The sequence below is a fragment of the Oryzias latipes genome, chromosome 12 (genome assembly GCF_053564925.1).
Source record: "Oryzias latipes strain Hd-rR chromosome 12, Olatipes_Hd-rR_3.1".
NCBI lineage: Eukaryota > Metazoa > Chordata > Actinopteri > Beloniformes > Adrianichthyidae > Oryzias > Oryzias latipes.
The window spans coordinates 26,233,547-26,260,201 of record NC_136248.1 but is presented as its reverse complement, the minus strand read 5'-3'; the positions used below and the strand labels follow the sequence as shown (position 1 = coordinate 26,260,201).

Sequence of the window (26,655 nt, the reverse complement as noted above, 5' to 3'; positions counted from 1 at the left end):
TACTCTCATAAAATCACAGATATTTTCTCATAATTTTTGTCATCTATTCTTGTAAATTTACAACTTTTTTCTCATAGTTTTACGACTTTATTGTAAGGTCTATAAATGTATTTATGTTTAAATTTAGCATTCAATCAACCCTTTCCATGACTTGGAGATACTGTACAGTGATTTTTGGAAAATGAACTTTCTGGAAGACACTACTTTTTTCTTGTTCATTTTTTTCTACTAGACCAATACAACAATTCTTTGATCAGACACGGTGGTGAAAGTGTAGTGGTAAAGTGGGCTGTTTGGCAGCATCAGAGCATGGTTAGGAAATATTTTTCACCACTGGGTCTGCCTTCTACCTGTATTTTCTGAAGAATGTCCATCTGTGTCCTTCAGTTCAAGAGCACCAATCAAATGTCATGAGCTCAGAACTGCAAATAATATGGTTTGAGAGTGATCCATCAGCAATTTAATGTCCCAGTAATCACATGGAAGGATGTGCATCACCTGAGAAGGGATGGGGTGAAGGGGATAAATCTTTTCTGCTGTGCTGAGACTGGTCAAGAGGGGGGGTGTCTCTGGTGGACAGAGGTCAGTAGAGAGACATTTCTGGGGAAATAAGCTATTCATCAGTCCACAGGTTCTTGAAGCTCCCAAAAAGTTCTTCTGATGGGTTGGAGGAGTCCAAACAGGTGCTGTGAGCTTATTAGCATCTTCTCTAGATGTGGTCAGGAGCTGAAGGTGGAGTCCCTGCAGATGGATCTGCTTTTTTTTAATTTATTTGTTTTTTACTAAACCATGTAGACTCAGTAAAGAAGCAGTTCCTGATCCAGACTGAGACAGAACTGGTCAGAATGCACCACAGCACTACAGCAGACATTTACAAGTATTGGTGAAGCCGGTTTAGCTCGTGCTGGTTTGCGGCGCCTTCCGTCCGTGAAACCAGGGTTCGACTCCGGGCTGCTCCCTGTTCCCTCCTCTACCTCTGCCGGTTCAAAGCCCGGTTTGAGAAGGTTGCGTCAGGAAGGGCATCCGGCGTAAAACATTGCCAAATTTACCATGCGACTTGTTCGCTGTGGCGACCCCTGATGGGAGAAGCCGAAAGTGGAAGAAGGTGAAGACAGATGGTGTCTATTTAGCAACCTCAGACAGGTTATTGTTAATAAGCCTTTTTTACAGACTGAAAATTAAGTTTTATTATTGAAGTAAATCCACAATATTTTGAAACTGGGGACCATGTCAACAGCCATACGACCGATAGCAATGGAAGACACATGCTTCTTTATTTCCACTCTAATTAAAATTTGGTTTTGATGTCTACACAACGTCCCTGCTAAGCTCCATTGAGATGCATCCACTTACACACAAATAGATCCATGTATGTTTTCGTTTTCCCCGTCTGAGCTGGCATCTGGCTCCAAACTGTATGGCAGATGGCTCTAATATTGCTCTCCATTTTTGTTGCACTGGTAATAGCTTGGAGGCTGTAAGCTAGCAGGAGAGGGTGGAGACAGATTGATGCTCCATGCCATCAATCAGTCTCGTCCACAACTCAGAGGCACATTTCTAATGCACTACCACTGCTCTGCTGAAACTGTGTTGGAGAAAACGCCACAGGTTTTTGGAAAAAAGGCAAAAACTCATAACTACAAGACCACAGGAAAAATGCTTTTAAAAATAGCTCAAAGGACGATTGGAGTGGGAGTGGGACATCTTGTTAAGCGATGATATTTAGAAGAGAAGTCTAAAAGATGTCTCAATTTGGATTTGACTGACAGCTTTAAATGCTTCAGGTGCACCCGAATTAAGCATTTTAAGATGCAAACATGACATTCTCCCAAGAAAAGCATCATCATCCCACACAAACTTAGGCAGTGAAGGCAAAACACAAATGCTAATGACTTTATGACAAAACACTAAGTTAATGTTATCTCAGCTTCACATGTTGTTGGATGTTTGGAAGCAACAAACTAACAAATCTGTGATTCCAGTCACTGCAAAAACAATAAGACCAATGATTAAATGAGAAGTCAGCAGTCGTCTCTGATGAAAAATTCTCTAAAACGGTTGGTATTTTCCTGGAACATTTGGTTAATAATAATCAGTTTGTAGGTAACTGGCTGCCTGTGTTCAGGCAAAGGCATATTATAGTCCTTTCAGGACCTTTAGAAAGCGAGCATGTGCAAACACTGGCCTCCTGTAGCAGAGACTAATGGTGCCCCATACCGTAATGCAGTCTGGTGAGTGTAGTGAAACCCAAAGAGCCCTGTGGGAAGGCTGCTGATGAATGTGTGTGCTAGGACTAGCAAAGAGCAGGGTAACCTCTCTGATCTGCCATGGTCACTCCCTTCCTGCAGCTCTTTACCGGCTGTTCATTACACAAAGGTCATTTTCACATTTCACTGGAGTTGGTCAGAGACTGCACAGGTGTTTTTCCCCAAATACACCCCTCGCTCACATTTTTTTGTGTGTGCGTAAACAGGGAAATGCTTCCTGCACCATCCACCTTTAATCCTTTCTTTCATCTATATGTAAAAAAGAAAGTATATTTATAGTATCTGGGGGAAAAAAAGAGTTTCCTAAAAGAGGCTTGTTTTTGCATTTATCCTTGGGTTTTGAAAGTGTAATAAAGAAAAACTCCAGCGGCCATTCCCAGGCCTCTGTGTCTGTACTGTAAATGAGTCAGGCAGAGGAAACTACAATGAAACGTTATTGCACTAGACCTGGGAGTTAAACCCACACACGCTCACAATTAAGGTACAGTAATGAAGGTGCCACCATAGCAGTAAAAAAAAAGAATTAGATTATAGATGTGCCTCTGCTGAGAAGGGACACAGTTGTTTGGTTGTGGTTTGAAGCTCTGAGTGCCTTTTCTGTTTTTTAAATTGTGTTTTTAGGGTTTTTAACATTTTTTTGTGGCCTTTTTTTCTAATGTTAGAGGGAATATTTTGAATAAATGAAGTTCAAAATTGCATTTCTGTGTATTGATTTATTCAAATCATTGTGAATCAGGAGATTATGAAAAAATACATTTTGAAAAAAAGCATATTTGTGACGTAGTAAAGACGCTGAGAGGATCACAAGCCCCCTGCTGTGCTCCTGCTCTGCTCCATTCTGATGCATCTTCTTGCAGACAAATATATCCATGTGCGTCTTTGTTTTCATCATAAAAGCTACAATCTGACTCAAAACTGTACGGCTGAATAGCTACGATATTGCTCTCCATGTTGGGGTTGTGAGGGGCTGTAAGCTAGCAGTAGCGAGTATAAACAGATAGGTTAGTTATAGGTGACAAGAAGGGGGGCGGGGTTGCTTCTGTGCAAACAGCCCTGCCCACAATTCAGAGTTGAATTTTTAATAAAGTACTGCCACTCTATTATTTTTTTTGTGGGGGGGGCTAAAAATAGCATAATCATAATTAAATAACCACTGGGAACGCTTTGAAAATAGATCTATATCTGATTGAACCAAAGACTTTTGTCTTTGGATCTAACATTACTTCTGTTGTTGTTGTTTTCTAAATAAACATTGATTCTCTGATTGTGTATCTGTTTGCAACCCCAAAGAGTGTCAGTGCTTAGACAGACACATCAATGCGGATCATCATGTAATTAGCTCTCATTAAGCAGCCTTTGCATTAGCTTACAAAGTCAGTTGCACCACAGCACTTTACATAGAAAGCTTCTCTTTCAGATTATGGTCGACATGTATGAATGTGGGTATGTGTTTCTGGAAAAGACAAACATGTCCTGCAGCTATCAAGAAAAATAAATCAACTAAATGTATTTGTGTGTACCGCATAAAATAAATATTTTCAAAATTTAGTGTTGGGCACAATCGTGTGCTAAATGGACACTGATCAGAGCTGCAAGGCTAAAAGAAAAACCTTTCATAAAAGCTCATTGAGTCTGCCTGATATCAGCCCGGGGCTTTCTGTGTGTTCTATGTGAAGAGAAGCCCTGCAAAAACGCAATAGTGGCTGTACTGCAGATAGACTTTGGAGAATCCTTCTGGCTGTGATCATCAGTCATATTAATCCAATTCAGTTTTAATTGTTTTATTTGTAAAGGGACGATTCACAACCAAGGGTGTCTTAAGGGGCTGCACAAAAAGTCCAAATCGTTCTAATAAGCCCAAATTGTGATAAACATATTTCAATAATAGCCAACAATTAAAACCAGGTTAGCAACATTACAGGTGATTAAAATCATATTTTTGTTTTTGTTTGTTTTTTTGTTTCACGTGTCTCTTTGAAAGTTTATGACCGCTTTACTTAATTTTCTATATATGTTCATATATTTTTTGGTCTCTTTTGAGTTTAATTTTGAAAATATTTGTGTTTTTGGTGTTTTTTTTTTTTTTACCTTTGAGTTCAAGTTTTAACTTTCCATCCCTGCTGTTGACTGTATGTATTGTTTTCTTTGAATCCAACTAAACTCTGTAAATCCATTCTGCAGCAGCAGGTCATGGAGCTAATGCTTTTGAACCCCCATTCACAGAATAACACATGGCTTGACAGTATTTATCAGACCAAAGAACACCCCCAGAAAGGTATTATCCCATGGGTGGAGCAGAATGTCACCAGGGACAGTTTAAAAATTCTTTCCACAGATTGAAATGCACGTGAACCAGATGTGCAACCTCTATAGATCTTTGAAGGACTAAGACGCTCAATTGTGTTACAGCTCAGGGCATTTGTAGTTACATAATAGTGCAGAAAAGAGTTGCTTTAAGAAATAAAAATGTATTTTAAAAATTATTGATTGTGTTATATAAACAAAAACACTTCTTTTCATCTCTTTTGCTACCTTTCAAAATAAAGCAAATGTATCCAAAATGCTACTGCTTTATAATGATGCACTGGAGATTTAAACAATACACAGATGTAACGTAACATTTGTTATACCATGATCCGGGTGAATACTCGATTCTGATTGGCTGCTGGGTGTGCACTAAAAAATGATCTACCACAGGGTAACCGCACGGTGAAAAAAGAAGTTCCGGTCACCTAGCTTAAATGTTTTGTATCACTCCGTCGGCTTCTTTAAAACAACCTTTTGCTTCATCATCTGGATAAAAACAAGCAGTAAGAGGTGAACTTTCTCTCTGAACTGATGCTTTATTCAACCCATCGGAAAGATCAGCATATACGCCAAATCTTGACTGCAGCGGTGGTGCAGCGCGACGCGTGGTGCAACGCGTGGTACAACGCTCCGCACCAGGTAACAAATAGTCTGCACCACAACATATGTTTATGAGTTTAAAGTCCAAGATGTGAAAAAGACAACTTATGTAGAAAAAGTACTATAACTGCACAAACAGCTATCTTTTACTTGACCCATGTGTTCTTTTTTCACTCTGTGTCCCTGACGTTACCTCCTAAAAAACTTCATTTTTTTAAGAAGCATATTTGTTTTTATTTATTTATTTATTTGTTTTTTATATCTTTTTTTGCACTAAATTCACACCGTCACATCATTTTCACTAGAAAAAGTGAGAAAAATGTGAGGTGAAATTCTGTTCGTGGAAGACCCAGATGCAGGTGAACTGCAAGACAAAGATGGACTGGCGATATTAGATATTTTAAGTAAACCTGCACACAACGAAACCTAAAAAATTAACGTGGAAAAAGATAACATTACAGCAACCGACAGGTTAAATGAAATAGTTGGTGTGAAAGAATAAATCAGTTGCAAACAGACCAGAAACAGAACCTAAATGGTAGAACCTTTACAATCTAACAATCTAAACAAGAATAGATTCATGAAAATTTGAAAATAGTCACATAATGCATTCTGCAGGTTCTTTTACATTAGCCTGCTTGGACTGTACAAGAATTTGTTTGCTAACGTGGTCAGGTTCATTTTGCAGGTCGGAGAGGTCACCTAAACCGTTCTATAATCTATAATCTGTCTTCACATTTATAATGTGATTGCAAACTGAACATCCATGCATAAAATGAATGAATGAATGAATGAATGAATGAATGAATAAATAAATAAATAAATAAATAAATAAATAAATAAATAAATAAATAAATAAATAAATAAAAGAAGGGACCTAAGTGCCATGGATAACAAGCAAGAAAAAAGGAGCACAAATCACATGAAGGTAAGTCTCATCAGGACCAGTGTAGTGGGAATTGTTCACTGTACGGGAGAGAACTTGCAGAACTAGCCTTTTTTTTTTTTTTTTTATGTTCACATATGCTCTTCTCTTGTTTGCCCAACATGGAAAGTAAATCAAACTTAATAAAGGTGTGAGATCTTTCTGAATTCCCACCTGAACTGGGCCTGCAGGGCTGCATCAGAGCGTTGGAATCGTGTTCAGACTTTCCTTTTTGAACTAGCTTTTTCTAAAACGACTGCAGTTTTTCAGCTTAGAATTTTTTGGGATCATCTACCTGTAGGTTAATTATACATGGTGATACCATATAAAGATGAGAGCCCCCTGACCTTTATCATTGTGTTGAAATTCTAACTGTAGTTTGTTTTGTTTTTTTTACCCTTATTACTCAAGGGCCTGTTTGAGTTTTTTTTTTTTTTTTTTTTAACAAAGATCAGACATTGTAAAAATTAAAAAAAAACAAAAAAAACTGCAAAGCCCCACTAAACTACATAAGTTCCAAGGATTCTTTCCAAGGAGTATTACAATTATGTGCCATAACTCTTGTGTTTGTTTTAAAGCAATAATTTTGAAGCTACAAACCTTTTTGAAACCTTCACCCTAAATTTGGAGTGGAAACTTCCAATGGAAAGTCTATATGAATGTGAATAAACATGTGTTTTGGTCTTCTGTGTTCAAAACACTCGAATTCATGCATAGGTTTACGACCGTTTTGGCTCTCTACGTTAACAATGCATTGAACGTGTGTTTAATGTGAAACCAGGTAGAACTTTGACCAATAAGGGTCTCAGATTTGGTAGAGACGTATGGATGGCCTTCCTTTACATTCACCAAAGTGTCAACCATTTGAAAATTGATCATGGAGAAGAAATCAATAAATTGCAATGTGTCTCTGATTGGAATTATACAACATCAAAACGTTCACATTTCTAAATAGAGCAGTGAAGGAAAAAGTCTGGAGGAAGATTTGAGAGATTTGTACCGCTTCAGCATTTTGCATTTTGGCGGAAAAGCAAAGAAGCCTCTTCCTGCTAATGTTTAGCCCATGCACGTTCAAGAATGCATATTTAGCACACCAAGCTGATGTTAACGCCAGATTTAAGATCAGCATTGTCTTCTGTTATTCATTTTTCTAAATTTTTTGTATAAAAAAACTATTTTAGGGAATAAAATGCAAAGGCATCACCGTGAGTGAGAAGCTAAGTTGGCAGCTTTTTACAGCTGACAGGACTCCATCCAAACGTTTTTGGCAACGTCCCACCCATCCATTGATGTTCCTCATCTTTTTTACTACAGTTGAGAATGACAGTCAGCTGACAGGAGACACCGAAAAGACTGTCAGTCAATCAAAAGGTCTGGCCAAAAAATAGACAACAATGGACGCCATTCCGTGCGCCCGCAGAGAAATAAAACCAGATGATCTACACGAAAAACCGCTCCATCTCCATGTTGTTCCCGTCTGCTGGGTTAAATTCTCCATCCATAAAACAGAATTTTAAGTAAGAGCAGTTCATTCATCCTTAAATCCACCATCAATAAATGTCTTCTGTATTAAAGTGCTGCGCAAATGTTAGGTCAACCTCTGCCTGGCTTACTCTATCCATTTGATTAAACAGTCAGACATCCTGAACGTGGAGGCCTCTGAAGCAAAGAAACAATGAATAAAAGATTACCCATGATGATGGACATAACCTTCATTCATAATGAGTCTGTTTTCACAGCAAATGTGATATCGCTCAGAGAAGCTGATCTTTGAACAGGCATTCCATTTCATCTATCTGTGCTTCCCTGTTAGGAATGCCAGAAAGTTGGAATTTGCAGATCAATTTGAGCCAAAATCTGTCATGTATCCACTAAAATATATTATTTTCTTCCAAAAAAGGTAGTCTCTAAATATATCAAAAATGCCCAACTCATTTTTGATCCGATTATCTTTTGATCTGTTCTAAAAGCTTCCCCAGCGGTCTTTTAATGATGATTATGTCTTCTTTAGTGTCATTTTCTACTTCATTCGAAATTTGCCTCTGATTTGTGGGTGGGACTTTTAGCACAGAGAGACCCCGTCCCCCCTTTCCTGTCACCAAAAACTGAGATTTCTCTGTTTACATGCAAGTTTTAAAGCCCCTCACAACAAAACAAAGACGTACATAACATGCAATGATAATATAAAAATGTATTCTGATGATAATAAATATTTATAAATAATTATTCTGTTACTTGAATAAAATTTGCACTTTTTGATTGAAATATTTGAAAGGCTGATCAGGACCGGATTATGAAAACTATGCAAAACTATCAAATGAAATAACTCAGAGGGGTTGGGATTTCATGAATGCACCTTTTCCTACTTCTTTTCAAGGAATTAATCAATTTCTACATGACTTTTGTTAATAAGTGTTATATTTATTGAATCTAATGTGACTGAAGTGTGTCTTTGTTTTTGTTTTTTGTTTTTTATCAATACATTTCATTATCTCTGTGATGCGTTGTATAAATCTGTGTGATACAATTAATACTTGAAATAAACCAATGAATCAATTAATTTGTCTACAAGTGGATAAATCAGGGAGCTTACGGTCTACCCACTATCACAAATATACTGATTTCCAAAAAGTATTTTTCCAGCTGTTCCTGATTCAAAATTATTTGAATAAATAAATAAATACTCAGAAATGCAATTTAAGGATTTATTTTCTTTATATACTGTATGTCCTCCATCATCAGAAAAATGCTCCAAGAGCAAGTTATAAAACACCAGAAACACAGTTTTCACTGAGTGGGTTTTTAAAGAACCATAGTTTGCCTTGGCTTTTGTTATGCATATTCAGAAAATGGTCCAAAAGTAATGAATATTTATTTCAGTATATTTACAATTTTAACAATGTTTGGATCCACCTCGAAAAAGCTTGTTTTTCCTTTGAACTAGTTAATCTCTTTGATGTCATCCATTCAGGCTTCCGTATTTTATGTGACTTTTTGTCATTATCTTCTTTTTGCTGAGGTTTTTGAAGTTGCTTGTACCATTTCCCTGACTGAAAAGCTGCAACAGCCATTATTACACTTTTTCAAGTACACAAAAGGACATCTGTCGAGTGGATGAATGTCTCCAGGCAGTATGGCTTTCCACAGTGGCAGCAGTTTGCCACTGTGGAAAGCCAAAGAGGTTGTGGATGTCACTTGTCTTCGGCATTAATATTCTGGAAGCATATAATTCAGATTAAACTGTGACCCGCAGTTCAAGGAATTCACTAAGTCATGCCCCTCCCAGTAGCTTTTACCTCAATGTGGTCTTTTTGCAGTCAGATGTTGTGCGTCACTGAATATCAAGAAAAGTAGAAGAACGTCAGTTCAGTACTTTTTATATATTTATTTATTTTAGCTGCATGAGTAAAGGTGGTGATAGGGAAAAAAAAAACAAACAAAAGAAATTCTCACCAGGCCAGATAATAAATGACTCTTTTTGGGAACCACAAATACAAGAATAGAAATAATTCTCATGCAGGATTAATAAAGACAGAAGCCAGTAATTAAATTTTTCATGGGATATCAATTCCCGCAGCAGCAGGAGCTTGCATTTGGAATGACTTTGAGATTATTAGGAACCTTTTTTGTTTAAATGGAAATCGTTTGTGAAATGTATTTTTTTTTGTGCTTGAATGATTTTTCATTAGACATTTAAAATGCTTTATTTAAAAGAAGAAAGAGTTTTTTTTTTTTTTTTTTAATTTTCTTTTGATTTATCCGTTTAGGTCCAATAGATGAGAAAATCGGAGTGTTTTCAACCAAATACAAATATGTTATAAAGAAAAGATAAAGTCAAAAATTTCTTTTATTTTTTTATAAATCATTATTTTTATAGTATCTTTATAATTTATATAATTATGTGACATAATGACACATGTAGGGGCTTCTTTTTGCCACGAGAAGTAAATGATTAGCACAATTAACTGCAAGAAAGCATTCACCTTCTGCCAGATTTTTCTAAAACAAGTGAAATGCCTTTAAAATCCATAAACACAACTAAATGGGCCATAAGGAAGATGCAAAATGTCGACCTCTCTCCTCTACTTTAATGACCTTAAAGGTCAAAGTTGTTTTGTTAAAAGTATGAGATTGGAAGGAATGGATCTCACAGAAAAGTCTTGCAAAAAATACAGACGTTCAGGTTTGGAGCTAAAAATAAACAAGGTTGGAGAATTAAGTTTAGGTTTAAGTATAGCTCAGGAAATTACTTATTTTATTAGATTTTTGTGGGGTTTATCCACTTTTATTCATGTGAGGCATTAGTTGCCAGATTTGGCAAATTCCACGTTTTGGGTATTTTTTTTTAACATTTGCTGGGGAAAAAAAATACAAATCTTTGAAACCATCTTTACATATGAAGCCATATGAAATTTTTCATAACCCTTTTATAGAATTTTTTTTTATTATTATTATTATCATTTTTATTTTCAACAATAAATATAAACAACAATATCTGTGTAGTACAGAATTGTACAAAATATTTTTTTTTTTGGCATGCAAGCTAGCTTCTTGATCACTCGTTGATTGTAATATTTTACTGGTATCAAGAATAATGTAATATTTTATAGACTTCCACGTTCTTCCTAAATGTTCCAGTTTTTTTTACTTTTTATTATGAGATTAGGAGGGGTTATTAAAGTAGAGCAACAACAAAAGAAAAACAAAAAAACAAGGAATTCTCCTTCATTTTGGTTCTCAATTTCTCAAATAAAACTGATCGCAAAAAGATGGGGGAGTTTTTGCAACAACAAAAATGGGGCATTCCAAAGAAATCACAGGCTTCCTGCTACAACTGCTGAGATTTGGCTTATTTCAATTTCGGAAGGAGCCTTCTGTGAGGGAAACAGCCCGGTGTGGAGCTGAAAGAAACCTCTGCCCCACCTGCAGAACGTGAACTTTTATGTTAGAAAGACTTAGTTTTGCTTCAGAAAACTCAGTGAACCATTCAGTATTCAGCTTATGATGTATTGAAAATGCTGGAATTCCTCCGTTTTCTGTCCGTTGTATCGTTTAGTCAGAAATAAATTAAGTGAATTTAGATGGTCGTAAAATTCGAGCTGCACATTCAGGGGTGAATTTCGCATCTCAGATGAATTTTCTTTGGATGCTGAGCCCACAAGCTTCATCACGCTGTTAGGTCATCGTGCAGCAGAGGATTTGCATGCTAAAGGCTCAGTCTATCAGCTCTATTTATTCCACTTCTTAGTAGCAGACGATTTTGTTAAAAACGTGTTTGCTCCAAAGTATGTGGCAAATTCAAAGCGAGGCATTGAGGTATTGGAACTTTCAAATAGCATGAAGTCCTGTATACAGATTGTGCAAATAAGCATTTCATTGTATTATTATATTTCATTAATATATTATTTTTTATTATCATTTTTTTCACTAAAAAACGTCAAAAGCACGCTTAAAACAAGCTAAACTGCATGTTTTTAACCCATTTTTGTGTGTGGTTTATTGCAACAAAAATAATATTGTTGATAAATTATTTAGATATTTGGAAAAAGACTATGTTGTTACACTTCAAAACGGGAACTACAGTCAGTTAAATTATAGCAAAAAATCTGATTTGATGAATGTAAAAGCACATAAAAAGATTAATTATATAAAAGCTTCTTATAAAAGAAATCAAATTACCATTCAGATAATAAAATCAATGGCCTTTTATGAAGTTTAACACATATTTGAGTTTAGAGGTGCACTGACAGAGGACATTTGGGTGGGAGATGTCCTCTAAAGGATGTTTTAGTTAGAGTTTCAAATTAACTAAAGAAAACATGGATGGAATGGAAAGATTTGCCTCAATCGTCTTCATTGTTTTCAAGTCAGAATCTCCTGGAAGCGTTGAGTGATTTATTTAAATGCAAATGTCTAGGCTTAGAAGAACTACTCTATTTAAGCCCAGAAGCACTCGCCTTTTTTTTTAATAATCAAAACAGATTGCCTCTAAAGCCGCTGAAACCAGATCCCCTTGCATATCACCTCAGGGGATGCAGAAAGTTTTTTTTATTTTTTTGCAATCGTACAGGGTGGAACTGTTTTATAAAGGTTGCGTTGCAGGCAGATGCTTCGCTGAAACTGTCACCGTCAGCTGTGGGTCTTTCTATAAATCAGAAGCCCTGTCCACAGGTGGCCCATAGATCACAGAGTCCCACCGTGGTGTCAGGCAGAAACAGTGACTGTGCGCGCCGCATGCCTCGCCTCCGCAGAGGAAATCAATCACCTGGAGCATCCAAGCTGCGGGTATCACCTCCACTTACTGTGTCCACTGCAATATACCCCCTACAGCACACCAAATATTACCAGTAGCCAGGAAAGCGAAGAACTCGGGCGCTTCCCCTTGTGAATCTTGTTAACACTCAAGGCAGCCTCACTCAGGGTGTTTCTGAGTGATTTCTAAAGATTGTTGAACAAGCTATAGGAGCTTTTTAAAAAAAAAGAGCATGTGGCAGAAGAAAATGCATTTTTGTTTCGCTGCATGGCTGGCAGCAACAAAATTTCTCTCCTGGAAAACAGAGACGGAGTCAAAATTAAAAGATCATGTGGTGTGAGGATTTTCCACGCGTGTTTCGGAAATGTAGCATCAATAAATCAATGTGGACAGTGGGAAACCAAAGGAATTTAATTATCTTTTCATTCGATTTGTAATCTCCCAAGTTGGCAAATATTATAGTATTGAGCAGATTTAATAGGCAAGTTGAACCGTTTCTTGATTGATGGGCATTTTGTCTCCTGTGATTTGCTCTCCGAACAAATGGCTAAGTGAGTTCTAATCAGTGGAACATGAGCTCCTCTGCGACTTGAATGTAGACCTGACTTGGCTTTCACAATGGGGAAAAGAAACTGACATGCTTGACATCCACTTACTCAGGGACCTATATTTTGATGTAGCAGAAGATCAGAGCAAAATATCATCCAGCAAGCTGAGACACATGTCCTAAGGCGGCTTCACAATCAATGCACATCAGTAGATTATCAACAATCTCCACTCAGACAGTGACAGTCCTCGAAGTCTCAATTTGAGTTTTAAGCATTTGCCTTTTGACATGATCCTATTTGTTTTCACTGATTAACTGGTCAGAGTTTTAGTATGAATCAGGAAAACTGACATCCCATAATTGAATTCTACACTTTTTGAGAAAAAAAGACCAACAATAAAGCTATTTTAAGGACCCACTTTGATGAAAATGTTTTTTTTGGTTGTTTTTAATATGTTTTTGTGGCATTTTTCTGATGATGGAGGCATGTATTAGATAAGTTAAGTTTAAAATTGCATTCCAGAATATTTCTTTATTTCTGTCATTGTGAAAGAGGAGCAGACGGAATGGAGTCTGAAAAAGAGTTTATTTGTGACGTAGAAAAACATATTTGGGCTAAAAAGTGCATAATCATAAAAAAAAGACTATTGGAAATGCAAAGATTGACACCTAAAGCAGCGTCCTTCAACCTCTGGGCTGTGGACCGGTACTGGTCTGTAGGCCACTTTATGACTCTTTCTTAGCCTGACTCTTGATGCATGTCAAGACGTTATCAGCCCTGGCCTTAACAACATTTTCCACCTTCTTACTCCATCAGGTAATTTAAAAGCTCGAAACAAACAAATTTAATAAAAGACAAAACAAAGCTTCTTTAGGGAAAAAGGAGCCATTTTCATAATTTTTTGTTTTCAGTTTTGCTTTTGGCTGAAGTAATTTACTGCTGACCAAAATGAACAAAAGTTGTCAATTTTTCTTTAAAAGTCCAGAAGAAAATTGTTCTTGGGTTCTCCAGGGTTAAACTGACAGCAAATTTTCAAAGAGAATGAAGATCCAATAAAATAAAGGTATTTCCAATTTGAGGAAACTTGTTAAGAATTATCCCAAAGCAAAGCTAAATTAGCCAGGCATGTGGTGAGAAACGCAAGCACGGAAAATATTCCTCTGTGTTAAAGAGAAATACACAATAAATCATGATTTGATCAAAAAACTCAAATACAATTCATCTTTCTGGCTTGAAAAATATGGGCTGGAATATATTTTTGTGTTAAAATTGTATTTTTAAAACAAATGTTTAATGTTGCCCTCACTTAGTTTTTACAAAACAACCTTTACAAATCACCAACTTTAATTCATTGAATCTTTATCTTATTTAAGATCTCAACAAACATATTCAAAGTGTTTGGAGAAACTAGATTTTAAATGGGAGCATTTTAAATTGACATTTTTTTAAAACAGAAGCTAAAAAAGGTAACCCCACCAACCGCCTGGTTCAAACCGGTCCCTGAGAACATTGTCTGACGTTTAACCGGTCTGTGGCCTAAAAAAGGTCAGGGACCACCGACCGAAACGACTTCACAGCAGGTTTTGAGGAACTTTTCTTCATTCTACTGCACTTGAAAGACTTTTTCTTTACTCTCACATTTTTCCGAGCTTCAGTTTCTAGTTTAAACAATATGTTTTGGAAGCATTGATTATATACAAACCTTTAAAATCCAGTATGCTGTTTAGGATTAAACTGCAAGAGCTCGACCTTTTTATTTCCCCTTCTCCTTGACACCTAACAAGAAGCAGCGTGTAGACAGAGTCCCATTTCTGACATCTATGGGTGGCTAATAAGCTCCACAAAAAGTGGGAATTTTCTCTCCTCTGCCTTCCTGCAGGTTTTATCTTGACAGAAAGAACTTGTCTAAGGATTGAAGACAGTTAAGGGGGAAGCTTATTTATCCATTTTTCCTCTGCCTCTAAATAATAATTATCCTCTTAGATCAGTCGGAGCCGCTGTTTATAAAACAGGAAGTGAAGAGGCTACAGCTGGTTCCCCCGCCGGCATTGGCAACAGGCACGCTTGAAACTACTGCTCTAGTATCAGATGCAGAAAAAAATCAATATGCAAGATTTCCGTGTTGACAAAACAGAATTTATTTTTAAGAAGTACTTTTAATCTTCATTCAAGACTTTTCGGCCAATGCCTGCAGCTTTCCACTTCCTCATGGGAAGGGTCAAATCACATTTAGCACACCCAGATGTGTGACAGTTGACAAGACTTTAACTCTTAAAAAACTATTTAAACAAATTAACAATTTAATTTATTGTTATTTTTCTGTTACTTCCCACAAATTAAAATCTATTTATTATGAAACCTTAATACGTAAAGCATAGAGTAATATGAAGAAAGTGAATGGTTGCATCTGAGATTCTACAGACCTCACAGAGCAGCTGTTATGTTACAATTGAAGAGGGTTGCTCATAGAAAGGCTTCATCTTTTGGAATAAAAACAAAAAACAGAATATTTCTGAATGAAAAAAAAAAATGACTGCGAAGTGGTTAAAAAAAGGTTAAGCAGAAATCTTTCCTTTTATCTAAACAAGAAAATGATGGATATTTGGTGGTTTGGTAAGTTGCACTTTGGCAACCATGAACAAAATCTGCCTTGAGTCCTCCTTGAATCAGAGTGTCAAAGAGGGTAAAATACAACATTAAAAAAGAAAGAGTAAGAGAGTAATGAATCAAAGAAAAGCTGTAAAAAATTGCATTGAAAGCAAATGTGAGAATTGTGGTCAGGTAGAACACATGTAAAGAAGTGGGGAAAAAAATATTAGTAATTATAAAGAAATGACTGCTTTGAAGACCCAATTTAATGAAAACTGTCTGGAGTCTATCTAAAGATAAAGGACATACTGTATGTAGAAAAAAAAACACCTAAAAATTACATTTCTGACTACTTCTCTGCTTAAATCATTGTGATTCAGGAGAAGATGAAAAAATGCAGTTCAAAAAACAACTTATTTGTGACTGGAAAAATACACTGGGTGGGCCACAATTTCCCTGCCGCTTGTTTCTGATGCATCCACTTAGACAAATGGATCCATGTACGGCTTTGTTTCCCTCCTCTGAGCTGCTGTCTAGATCAAACTGGATGGCTGGATTGCTCCGATGTTGCTCACCATTTTTGTTGCACCTCTAATGTTAGGTTGGAGGTGTGAATAGCTGTAAGCTGGCAAGAGAAGAAGTGTAAACAGAGGGATGATGGGAAATGAGCTCAGGCTTTCTCCACGCCAATGGTTCCACAACTCAGAGGCAAATTTCTAATGAACTCCAACCACTCTGCCAAAACTATGTCCAAGAAAACGGCACCGTTTTATATTGTTTTGACTAAAAACAGCATAATCATAACTAAAACACCACTGGGAAGGCTTTTAAAATAGATCATAAGATAATCAGTGAGACTTTAAGTTATGGTTGTTATTGTAGATCTATAAGCTGTTGAATGACAGTGGCTCACAGTACAGTATTACTATCATTGTTGTCAGTGGAAAAGGCTACAATGATTATGTTCCAAAGGAAGGGGAAGACTTTGGCCTAAATGCACGGTAATAATTGTGCGTCTCACCTGTATGAGGCGGCCCTGTTCTGTCTGTAGCGCATTCAGATCCTGCCCCAGGCTGCCCTGGCCTCTGCGTAGAGACTCATATTCCATCTTCAGTTGCCCCGCATGAGCCGAGAGCTTGGCCACCTCTTCTGCCAGACTGACGAGGAGGGCACGGTCCTGACCTTTCACCGACTTCAGGTCAGAGTCATGGTCAGTCAGGGAGTGCAGCAGTGAGGTCTGCACACCCTCCAGGCGAAGGAAATTACTGTTGTAGTCAGGACAGTTGGGGTCGATGAAGATGTTGATGCGAGAGCCATCTCCTCTTTCCACGGTGACCAAGGCATTCCCCTCGTCCTGATTGGTGGAGATGTGGGGTAGGCCATCGGACATGGGCGGGGCCTGGTAGTGGTTCATAAACAGGATGGTGCCGGTTACAGTGACAGCCAGCAGCACAGCGACAAAAAGCAGGATAGTGCAGAGCAGGTAGCTGCAGCTCATCCTCTGTAAACACAAGGGGGGGGGGGGTATAGAAAAGAGAAAGCAGCTTTTAACACAACAGTTTGATTGCTTAAACAATCAAAAAGAAAAAATCACCAGAGCACATTTCTTAAAGACTTTTTGACATTTTCTGCACTCAAATTTCCAGTACGATCTAAAATAATTGCTTAGTCTTTTAAAATGAGATTTTGGATGTTATACCAAAAAATATCACTACCCGACTTGATGAACATAAATTGCTCATATTTTTTTCAACCACTAAAGTCTAACACAAACCTGGAAAACAGACAGGGACACACACCAACTATTCACATTTTCTTTGTTTTTTTATTCATCCATCCATGATTTTTTTGTTGTTTTTTTACTCGCTGAATCCTATTTGGGGTTATAATGTTGCTGGAGCCTGTCCCAGCTACTATCGAGCGAAAGTCGGGTCCCCCGTTAGACAGGATGCGTCACACCTAGGGACAATTCAGAGTCACCAATTAAGCTATGAAGTAAGATCTTGGACTGTGAGGAGAAACCAGAGTCCCCGGAGGACCCACGCATGCCTGGAGGGGACATGCAAACACCACACACAAATGTCCCAGCCATGATTTGAACCAGGCTGTGAGGCAATAATGCTAACCACTACACCACCATGCAACCCTTGTTTTTTTTTTTTATTTATAATTTATATTAAAAGAAATGTTAGTTTCCAAGCAAAACAATAAACCTAATAAATGCAAGGGAGCACTTTTAACATTTGTCCTTTTTTATTTATAATTTTACAAATTGGCTAGAAAACTAAAGAGTATTTTTTATAAATATAAAATGATATCAAATATAAAAACACTATTAATTTTTACATGTTTACATATTTCCACAACAGTTATTTTCTAAAATATTGGCATCTTTAATCACTTTAAAAATATTTTTTCATTAAATTAATGTATTAATTTATTTTTTAAATACACCATCTGTTGTGAATATTACATCATATTTTATTTTAAGTTTTTCATAAAGGTCTTACTCCCTCTAAGCGGAAACATTCCTCTGAGGCTGTTTAATATCTGGGTTTTTGTTGTAGCAGCAAAATAGTAACAAGGTGGAGAAAGCAAAGGTGACTGCGGCAGCTTGTAATTTAAACATATGAGCAGACTGTTGAACGGCTTTAGAGGGAAAAAGTCTGGGAATATAGTTTCCATTATCTGGACTGTTAAACTCGGTAGTTGTTGCTTTTTAATGATCCGGCTCCATTTTTCTACGAAAGTAAAGAGAATGTCAGGAAACATGGCTCGCCTTGGGCCTGACAAACAATGGCTCCTTTTGGAATGAGTCAGCAATTAACCCTTTAGTATTTCTTTAGTGCACCATAGAATGTTTGCAATTTGTTTTGTGCTAGTTTTGTCTTTCTTTAATTTCCATATGTGTGCAATAATGTTCATTCATTGAATAATAAAGAACTTAAAAAAAAACATTTTGAAAAAAATAATAATTTTAAGAAAATTGGATTTTAAGAATTCCTGCCAGTTATGTTTTTACCCTTTAAGTTAGAAAAAAGTTAAAAAATAATAAGAAGAAGTAAAGAGCAAATATATTAAAAATACTGGTTTGACCCGAAAACAACCCTGTCACTAAATAAATGAATAATAGGAAAAAATAAAATGTTTTTGTGACTCATTGGCCTGGGTGAGCAATACAAACCATCAGTGACAGAACTTGTATACCTTTAGAAAATTGGTTTGTTTGTTTTTTTCAATTTAATTTCTATCCCAATGTTTTGTTTTTTTGTAATCAAATCAAATCAAACTTTATTTATAAAGCATTTTTCATATGAAAACATAACACAAAGTGCTTTACATTAAACAAAAAAAAAAAATAATATAAAAACAACCATGAAAATAAAAAAAATAATAAAAAAAATAGGGCCCCCCTCCCTGTACCTACACACAGCGCCCCACTCCTAATCTAAGTCTGGAAAAAAACTAACTTTTGGAACAGTATTGTTGGAATCCTGAACAATGTGAACACGTGTGGCTTTTGTACATTTCTGAGAAGAACACCTGCCAAGGAAACAGCAGGCAGTTGCACAGACACGTCTGTTTTTTTGACCCACAAACATCATCACAGGAAGTGCTCCAGGGAAGCACCGTTGCAGTTTTTTTTTCTTTCTTTTTTTCCGTCTCTGTGCTTTAACTCAACATGTAAACCAAGACTGCTCTGTGAAGTCCTCCCTCTGATGTCAAAGTTGTTTTTTTTTCTTCTCTCTGCACGAGTACAGGTGCAGTGCAGAGATTTGAACTTCAGCTGGGAGTGGATGTGTGTGCATCTGGATGCCTGCACTGAGCAAAAGTGTGCATAATGGCCACATGCTGCAGAATGACAGCAATGTAACATTAGAACAATACCCTGGAGCTCTATTGCCAGCAGGCTGGGACATTAGTGAAGCCATCACTGGAATTGCCTTGAATATACATTGCTGTAATATTGCCTGTTAACATGAAAAAGATACCCAAAAGCCTTATTTATGCAAGACATCTACACACCCAGAGTACACAAACCCCAGCAAGAGACTGACATGAGGCTTTTCACATATGCACCATATCAGGAACTAAAGATTTTAAATTTTTCGAGCCTCTCTGCACTGACATTGAGTGCAAAATAGGCCACACACTGGACAGCCTGTGAGTCTATCTTGGGTCTCACCTTGACCTACAACCATGCATAAGGAATGTGGGAGGAAAACCGAGACGGTGGAATGCGATCTAGCCTCAAGGACAGTAAACAAACTTAATTGCATTGCCTAAAATATTGAACATTTATTGTAATAATACAGTAATTTGTAATAGAAACCACCCATTATGACAGAAACGGAACTTTTTGCAAATATTCACAACTGAAAACCAACTGAAAACTGTTATTTCATGCATGTGCTTCTCCATAAAATCAACATGGGGACAGGTGATTCAGCTAAAATATCCAGATCTTTTTAGGGAAGCAGGGTCTGCCATCTGGCATTTTTTTTCAAACACCCTTTAACACCTGAGCTGTTGCTGTTGACACTTAAATAACACACGCTTGTTGACATACCGCAAAGATTTAACTGTTTCTGCAATAATGATGAATCAGCTGAATGTGAGGAGTATGTAATACAAGATATTACTAAAGAATCAGAATCTGCTAGAATTACATTAAGTATGTACATAAACGGTTGAAGAGTTACTGTAGCTGAAAGAATGAAAACAATGGAGCTAAATTTCCTGTGTGTTTTTGGAGGATTAAACCTATAAAACAAGAAAAGAACAAAACTAAACTTATAAATAGGGCATTATCACATGATCTAGTAACAAAATACATTTTATTATTTTCAACTGTTTATTTGATGAAAAAGCAAAAGAATAATCATAGTTTCAGGTACGTATAACTATTACACTTTTTATATCCTGCAATTCACTTCAATTTCAATTCAATTCCATTTTTTTAATATAGCCCAATATTATTACAACAATAGTTGTCTCAATGGGGTTCATACTGGTAATTGTATAATAAACATTAAATCCTAAAGAACATGAAGCCATAGAATTCAGTAGGTAATGGCTAAAGTAAACAGATTAAGCTGAACTGGGCATCCCTGCCCTCTTCTGCAGTTTTGTGGGTTTTTTTATGCTTCTGTTTTGATTTCTTGACTTCTTGTTCTTTTCTTCCTTTCTTCCAGTTTATTGCTCACACCTGCTTGTCAACAGCAACACCTGTCTCTGTTTAGATTCTACTTTCATCGGTGAAAAGTCACACATTTCTCTGCCGTTTTCTGCCATATGATCCCATCATTACTTCGGTTTCAGAGCTGCAGTGTCAGTTTCTGTCACTTTATAACAGAGGAAGTGCACATGTTGCGTTCGCTAACAGCTAGGACCGGCTCTGGTCATTGAAGGTGGACAAACACAACGTGAGATGTTTCATTGACATCTCCGAAGCAGTATTTGCTTGTTTGCTGCTCAAAAAGAGACACCTGAAGTCTATTTTGTCATGCTGTTGAGGATGTGTCAGTCTGCAAAGAAAAGATCAAGAACGCAAGAAGTCTTTCACAAAAAGGAGGGAGGAATTAGGAGATTCAAGATTGTTTTCTTAATGTTTAAAGTCCCATTCTGATCATCTTTTCATCGATTTAAAAAATGTTCCCAGTCATCTTTTAGTTATGATTATGCTGCTTTTAGCCAAAAAAAACCTCAGTCATTTTGTGGGACATAGTTTCTGCAGAGTGGCAGTATTTTATCAGAAATTTGCCTCTGTGTTTTAACAGGACTGTTGGTGCAAAGCAACCCCGCCCCCATTCCCTTTCCTTATGCTAAGAGGTCTCAGTTTACAGGCTCTCTAGCTAGCCTCCAGCCATGATTCACATCAATTTGAACAAAGAGATACTCAAAAACGCAATTCTAAGCTTTTTGTCCTCTATCATCAGGAATTTCCCACAAGGTCATGTTAAAAACACCCAAAACACCAATTTCATCAGAGTGGACCTTTAAAACTACACATGAAATGCACACTGAACATCTTTTTCCCACGAGTCCTGACGAACGGCTGATTCGGAAACACGTCCAGGAAAGACTTGCATACGGAGCAAAAGTGTCCTGCAGATGCTACATGTCACGACCGCACAGGGGTGTCAGGGTTTTCGGTTTATTTAGGGCTTCTCCTGCTTGTGCAGCACTTTTTGCTCTTTGAATTAAAAATAGTTTGTTTTGACCTGCCTGTTCCCAATAAATGACATTTGAGTTCTCAAGTGTCCCTGGGCTAACTTCCCCTGAGTAACTCAGGCCAGATTTCCCACTTCAGTAATGGATGCAAACCTGGGTTTAGTGCTGTTTCGTTCAAATAAAATGCGATAAGCCTAGCAAAAGGCAGTTTGAGTTAAAAAAAAAATATTTCAGGATAAATCAAGTCAAATATTTCAGATTTCAATGAAAGGTCTGACTTTATTAGGTCTACAACATAAATCTAAGCGGATTTCAATAAAAATGTATTTGAAATACTATTTTACAAATAAAACCTCTGTGCTTCAGTCACATCAGTTAAAGAGACTTTTAGAAGCTTCATCCACCCTCTAAGTCTCAAATGAGAGGGGAGACAGACTATGAGCATCACACTAATTTTGAAAATATTCTTATGTATGTTTCACAAGAAACTTCTCGCGTTAAAACTTCTCTAAAAAAAGAATCTACTGACGTCTCTTTTCAGATCTTCAGAAAGAACTCTTTGTTCAGCTGCTCTTTCATGTGTCTTCACTTCCATCTCAAATGTAACCTTGTTCCAGAATAAAATATGCAGCCGAAATTACCAAGGTGATGTTCATGGGTAGAAAAAGTGAGCAGCCGTTGAGGCACCGAAGTCTCACATCTCAATGCTCTGAATTCTTCCGATTGTGCTAAAAATTCATGGTTTGGGTTGAAGGGCACCCCATGACAATGCTTCAGAAAAAAAAGAGAGAGGAAATGAAGCGCAGATGGTTTTGAGACAAATTTGACGTTTACGTCTTTTCTTTACCTTTGAGGTAGTTCATCCTGTCCAGGGTCACAGCTTCACAGATGTCTGCATTTCACAGTCCGACGTTTTAGTTTGTGGTCATGTTGACAAATACCCTCAAGGTAACTTTTGAGCAGCAAGTGTTCGCTTGAAGGAATTTAGCAGTTTCTTAGCAGCAAATGTTCCAGATGCATTTAATTACCATTAAAACTATAGACATAAATAAATCAATACTTTGGATGTTTTTCCCAGGATTGGATGCATTTTTGTTTGGAATTTGGTGAAAATATGATCTATTATAGTGAAAATGGATTAAAGAAAAAACAATTGATAAATATGATTGAGGCATCATTTACTGATAGCATCTTGACATTAATCTTTAATTTCTTTTAATTTTTTTAAAAGATTGTTTTCATTACATTAGACAATATTTCCACAGTGAACCTTAAACTCAATTCCACATAGGAAATTTAGTGAATTTTTACAGCAAAAATCGCAGACATTGGATTAAATTGTAGAAACAAAAGCAAAATGAATAAATCCAAAAACAAAGACAGAGTCAAAACTATGTAAAAAATAAATCTGTTTTATCTTTTTAAACTAAAAATGTCAAAGCCAAAAAACCCTTCTGAACACTAAAGACCCACCCCATGAAAATTGTGTTTCTGGCATTGTTAGCATGTTCTTGTGGATTTTTTCTCATGTTAGTGGGCATATATAAAGACATTAAACAGAAAATAGCTTTTGTGAGTATCTATTTATTGAAATTGTTGTGAATCAGGAGCAGATGGAAAAATGCAGTTTGAAAAAGCTTGTAGCTGTGACCTAGGTGCTACAATCTGTGGCCCACAACCTCTCAGCTCCACTCCCTGCTGTCGAACCCACTTGTAGACGACTGGATGTACGTCTTTGTTTACCTCATCTGACCTGGCAACTAGCCCAAAACTGTACGGCTGGATAGCTCAATATCGCTCACCATTTTTGTTGCACCGGTAATGTTAGGTTGGGGTTATGAGGGGCTGTAGGCCAATGGGAGAGAGTGTTAACAAAGTGATGATGGGAAATGAGTGAAGTTTACTCCGGGCCAACAGTTAAGTCCACAACTCTGAGGCAAATTTCTAATGAACTACAGTTCCCCCGCGTATTCGCGATCCTTTATTCGTGGTTTCACGTGTTTGCAGATTTATTTTTCAGTGACTCCTCGGTTCGCCACAAATATTCCACAACCCAAGACGCTCGTATGAAACGTTTTGCATTCGAATGAGGTGCTGCAATGCTGAGGATTAACTCCCGGAGGCTTAGAAGAAGCCAAATATATCTTAATATGTGAAGAAGATAATCACAATGGATAATTATCATCTGGAAGAATGAATGATGGATGAAACCGGCCTCTTCTGGAACAAGATAACTCTCGCACTTATCTGATGAAGGAGGTTTAAAGTGACAAAGTGACACTCCTAATGTGCATTTTAAAGTACGTTCTGGGCAGTCTTTTGTTCTGACTAAAAAAAATAAAGGAAAAAAAAAAACCTCTTTATGTTGAGCAACATTCCAATGTTCTTGATTAACACTTAGTTATCAAAGGGAAATTTCACAAATAAGTAAAAAGGCAATATTGTCTTAATGAGACTGGCCTACTAGGAGGTGAAAGAATAAAAAAAAACATTAGGAGTCGGAGTTCTTCTGCTCCTTTATTAATGTGATAGTCAGTAAAAAGAAATTCAACCGCAGCCTGTCTCAAGTCCCAAGAGAGGACCTTATGTGTAAACTCAGCTCAAGAGATGTAGTAAAGTAATGACGCAGAGAGTGGGGCGTATGCAACCTTTTAACGGTTCTTTTTTTCCCCTCTTCTTGAATGATTTCCTCCGTCTCACAGCGGGAGCCCACTCTGTAATTAGTGACTGAATTTCAGATCCTATCCTGTCTTCTCTAATGCCGTATGGGATTTGACACGGCAACCAGGGGATTCTAATGGGTAGATGGGAGAGGTGGAGGAGAAGAGAGAAGTCTCCTCCATGGTCATGCTGTTGTCTCCCACGCATGAGAGCTGGCTCCTGGGAGGAAGAGGACTCTGTCTGCTCATTAGAAATGAAGGAAATTCAAAACCCTTTTACGAGCCCCCCCCTCGTTTTTTTTTTTCTTTCCCATTTCTCACAAATACAAAGACAGTAAGGCTGAGATAACCATGCACACAGAAAATGGTCATTCTGCTTCACTCTAAATACCTTTATCTACATTATGAGTAATTTTGGACAAATTGATAAAAGAAAATGGTGAGCAAATAAGTCCATGATGTGGTATACGGGCCACCTTAAAATAAATAAATAAACAAATATATTTATGGCAATGATGTCTTGAAACTATAAGAACAAAAAGCAAAAAATTTAAAAGTTGCAAATGCATGAGAATTTAGTCATAACATTGTGAAAAAAAAGTTTAAAAATATAAAAAAAAAGTTGTAAAATTATGAGAACAAGGTCTTAATTTTACGAGAAAATAGTGGTAAAAATATCAGAAAATAGTAAAAAAGAAAGAATTACGAGAGCAAACATGTAAAAATATAAGAAACATTTGTAAAAGGATAAAGTCATTACATTTAAAAAATAATAAGTTTAAGAGAACAAAGGCATAGCATGAGGAGAAAAAAGTGCAGATTTTACAAGAATAAAGTAAAACAAGATACTGCGTCTACAGCAGGATTTCGATGAAAAGACAGTGTTGTAAAGGAGAACCTCGGTTTACCGAAAGACAGCTATCAGGAAAAAAAAGAGATGAGAAAAAATGTGGAGTCAAGAAAGAAAAGAAAGTAGCCCATAAGTTTAGCAGGTTCAATTCTGTATCATATTTCTACTACTGAGGCTTTAATTTTTAAGGAAAGTACTTCTTTAAGATGAGTATAGTCTTTTGTAAACAACCTTTCAAGAGTCCAACTTTAAAAATGCCTGCATCCATCAGTCTATTGTCTGTCAAGTTGACCATTATTTTCCCAGAAACAACTTTCAGCTGTTCTGAGAGGACAACAAGGTTTTCTCAGAAAGATAAATCATCTGAGCATTAATAGGGCCCAAAACAGTGCCCCCTGCTGGTTAGACACGCTGTTAATGCCTCAACAGAAAGCCATCATTTTCTCCAGATGTTCAAACCACCTCAACCAAATCCTCTTAATGTGGATGATTAGTGAGGAGCTGCTGCCATGTAGCTGATCTTTAAATTCCATCTCGAAGGAAGACTTCAGCCACAATCCAAAGCAGGGGTAGGCAACTCCGGGGCTCAAGAGCTCAAGGGCCAGTTTGTCTCCATGATTTCCTGATATCCATGCCCTACTCATGGCTGATTACCTTGATCAGGCGTGACCAGCCAATTAGGACGTGGCAGAGAGGGGTATGTTAGAAAACAAGCAGAAATGTGCCCGTCCCTGATCCCTGATTAAAAAATTCCAGCCCTTTTTCCCTTGTTGCTAAATTTTTGATAAACAGGTATTAATACCTATTTTTTCTGCGGCCTGGTGCCGATTGATCCATGGACCGGTACCGGTCCGCGGCCCTGTGGTTTGGGACCACTGTTTTAAATTCTTGTGTCTGAGGTCGCTGTAGATTAACTTTCCTGTCAAGCATATTTATTGGCACAAGATTCACAGAATCTGTCGGGTTGCGAAGTTACAGGCAGGCCCAGATCGTCACACTACCACAGCCATGTTTGACTCTCATGAATTGGTGTTTTTGTTAACATTTTTAACGGTCTGACTATTCTTCTTATCAGTTTAATGAGTGTGTGCTAAAAAATCCTAATGTATTTGAATATATTTTACAAATGGTTTATGAACTTTGACCATAACAGACTTCAGTTTTTTTTACACATTTCTAAGTACAAGAGAAAATATGCATTAAAGGTCTTTATGAAAACTATATGTTATGATCTTTCTTATCTGTTTTGCTGAAAAGTTGACACTGTGCAAGTTTCAAGCAATAAATCAAGCTTTACATGATTTTAATGTAGTTCATGATCACTGTATAAAAAAAAAACTAAACTGTTTTTTTATTTATGCATTTCCTCTTTTCTGTAATGAATTTGATATATCTGAACTCTATGTCTGTTTGAATGAAGCAAACATCAGCTTAAATAGGTTGCTTTTTGTTTTGAAAAACCTCAATATTTTTTATGTTGCT

The 26,655-nt window shown here is 36.9% G+C and overlaps 1 protein-coding gene across 2 annotated transcripts in view; it reads right to left on the bottom strand.

The window, feature by feature from the left end:
- fibcd1b (fibrinogen C domain containing 1b) overlaps positions 1 to 26,655 on the bottom strand; it is a 177,350-nt gene that overhangs the window by 83,247 nt on the left and 67,448 nt on the right. For both annotated transcript variants that reach the window (XM_011481524.4, XM_004074532.5), the window contains one exon: positions 16,511 to 16,990. In XM_011481524.4, the coding sequence (XP_011479826.1) occupies positions 16,511 to 16,990 (480 nt within the window). The remainder of the gene's footprint in view (positions 1 to 16,510; positions 16,991 to 26,655) is intronic.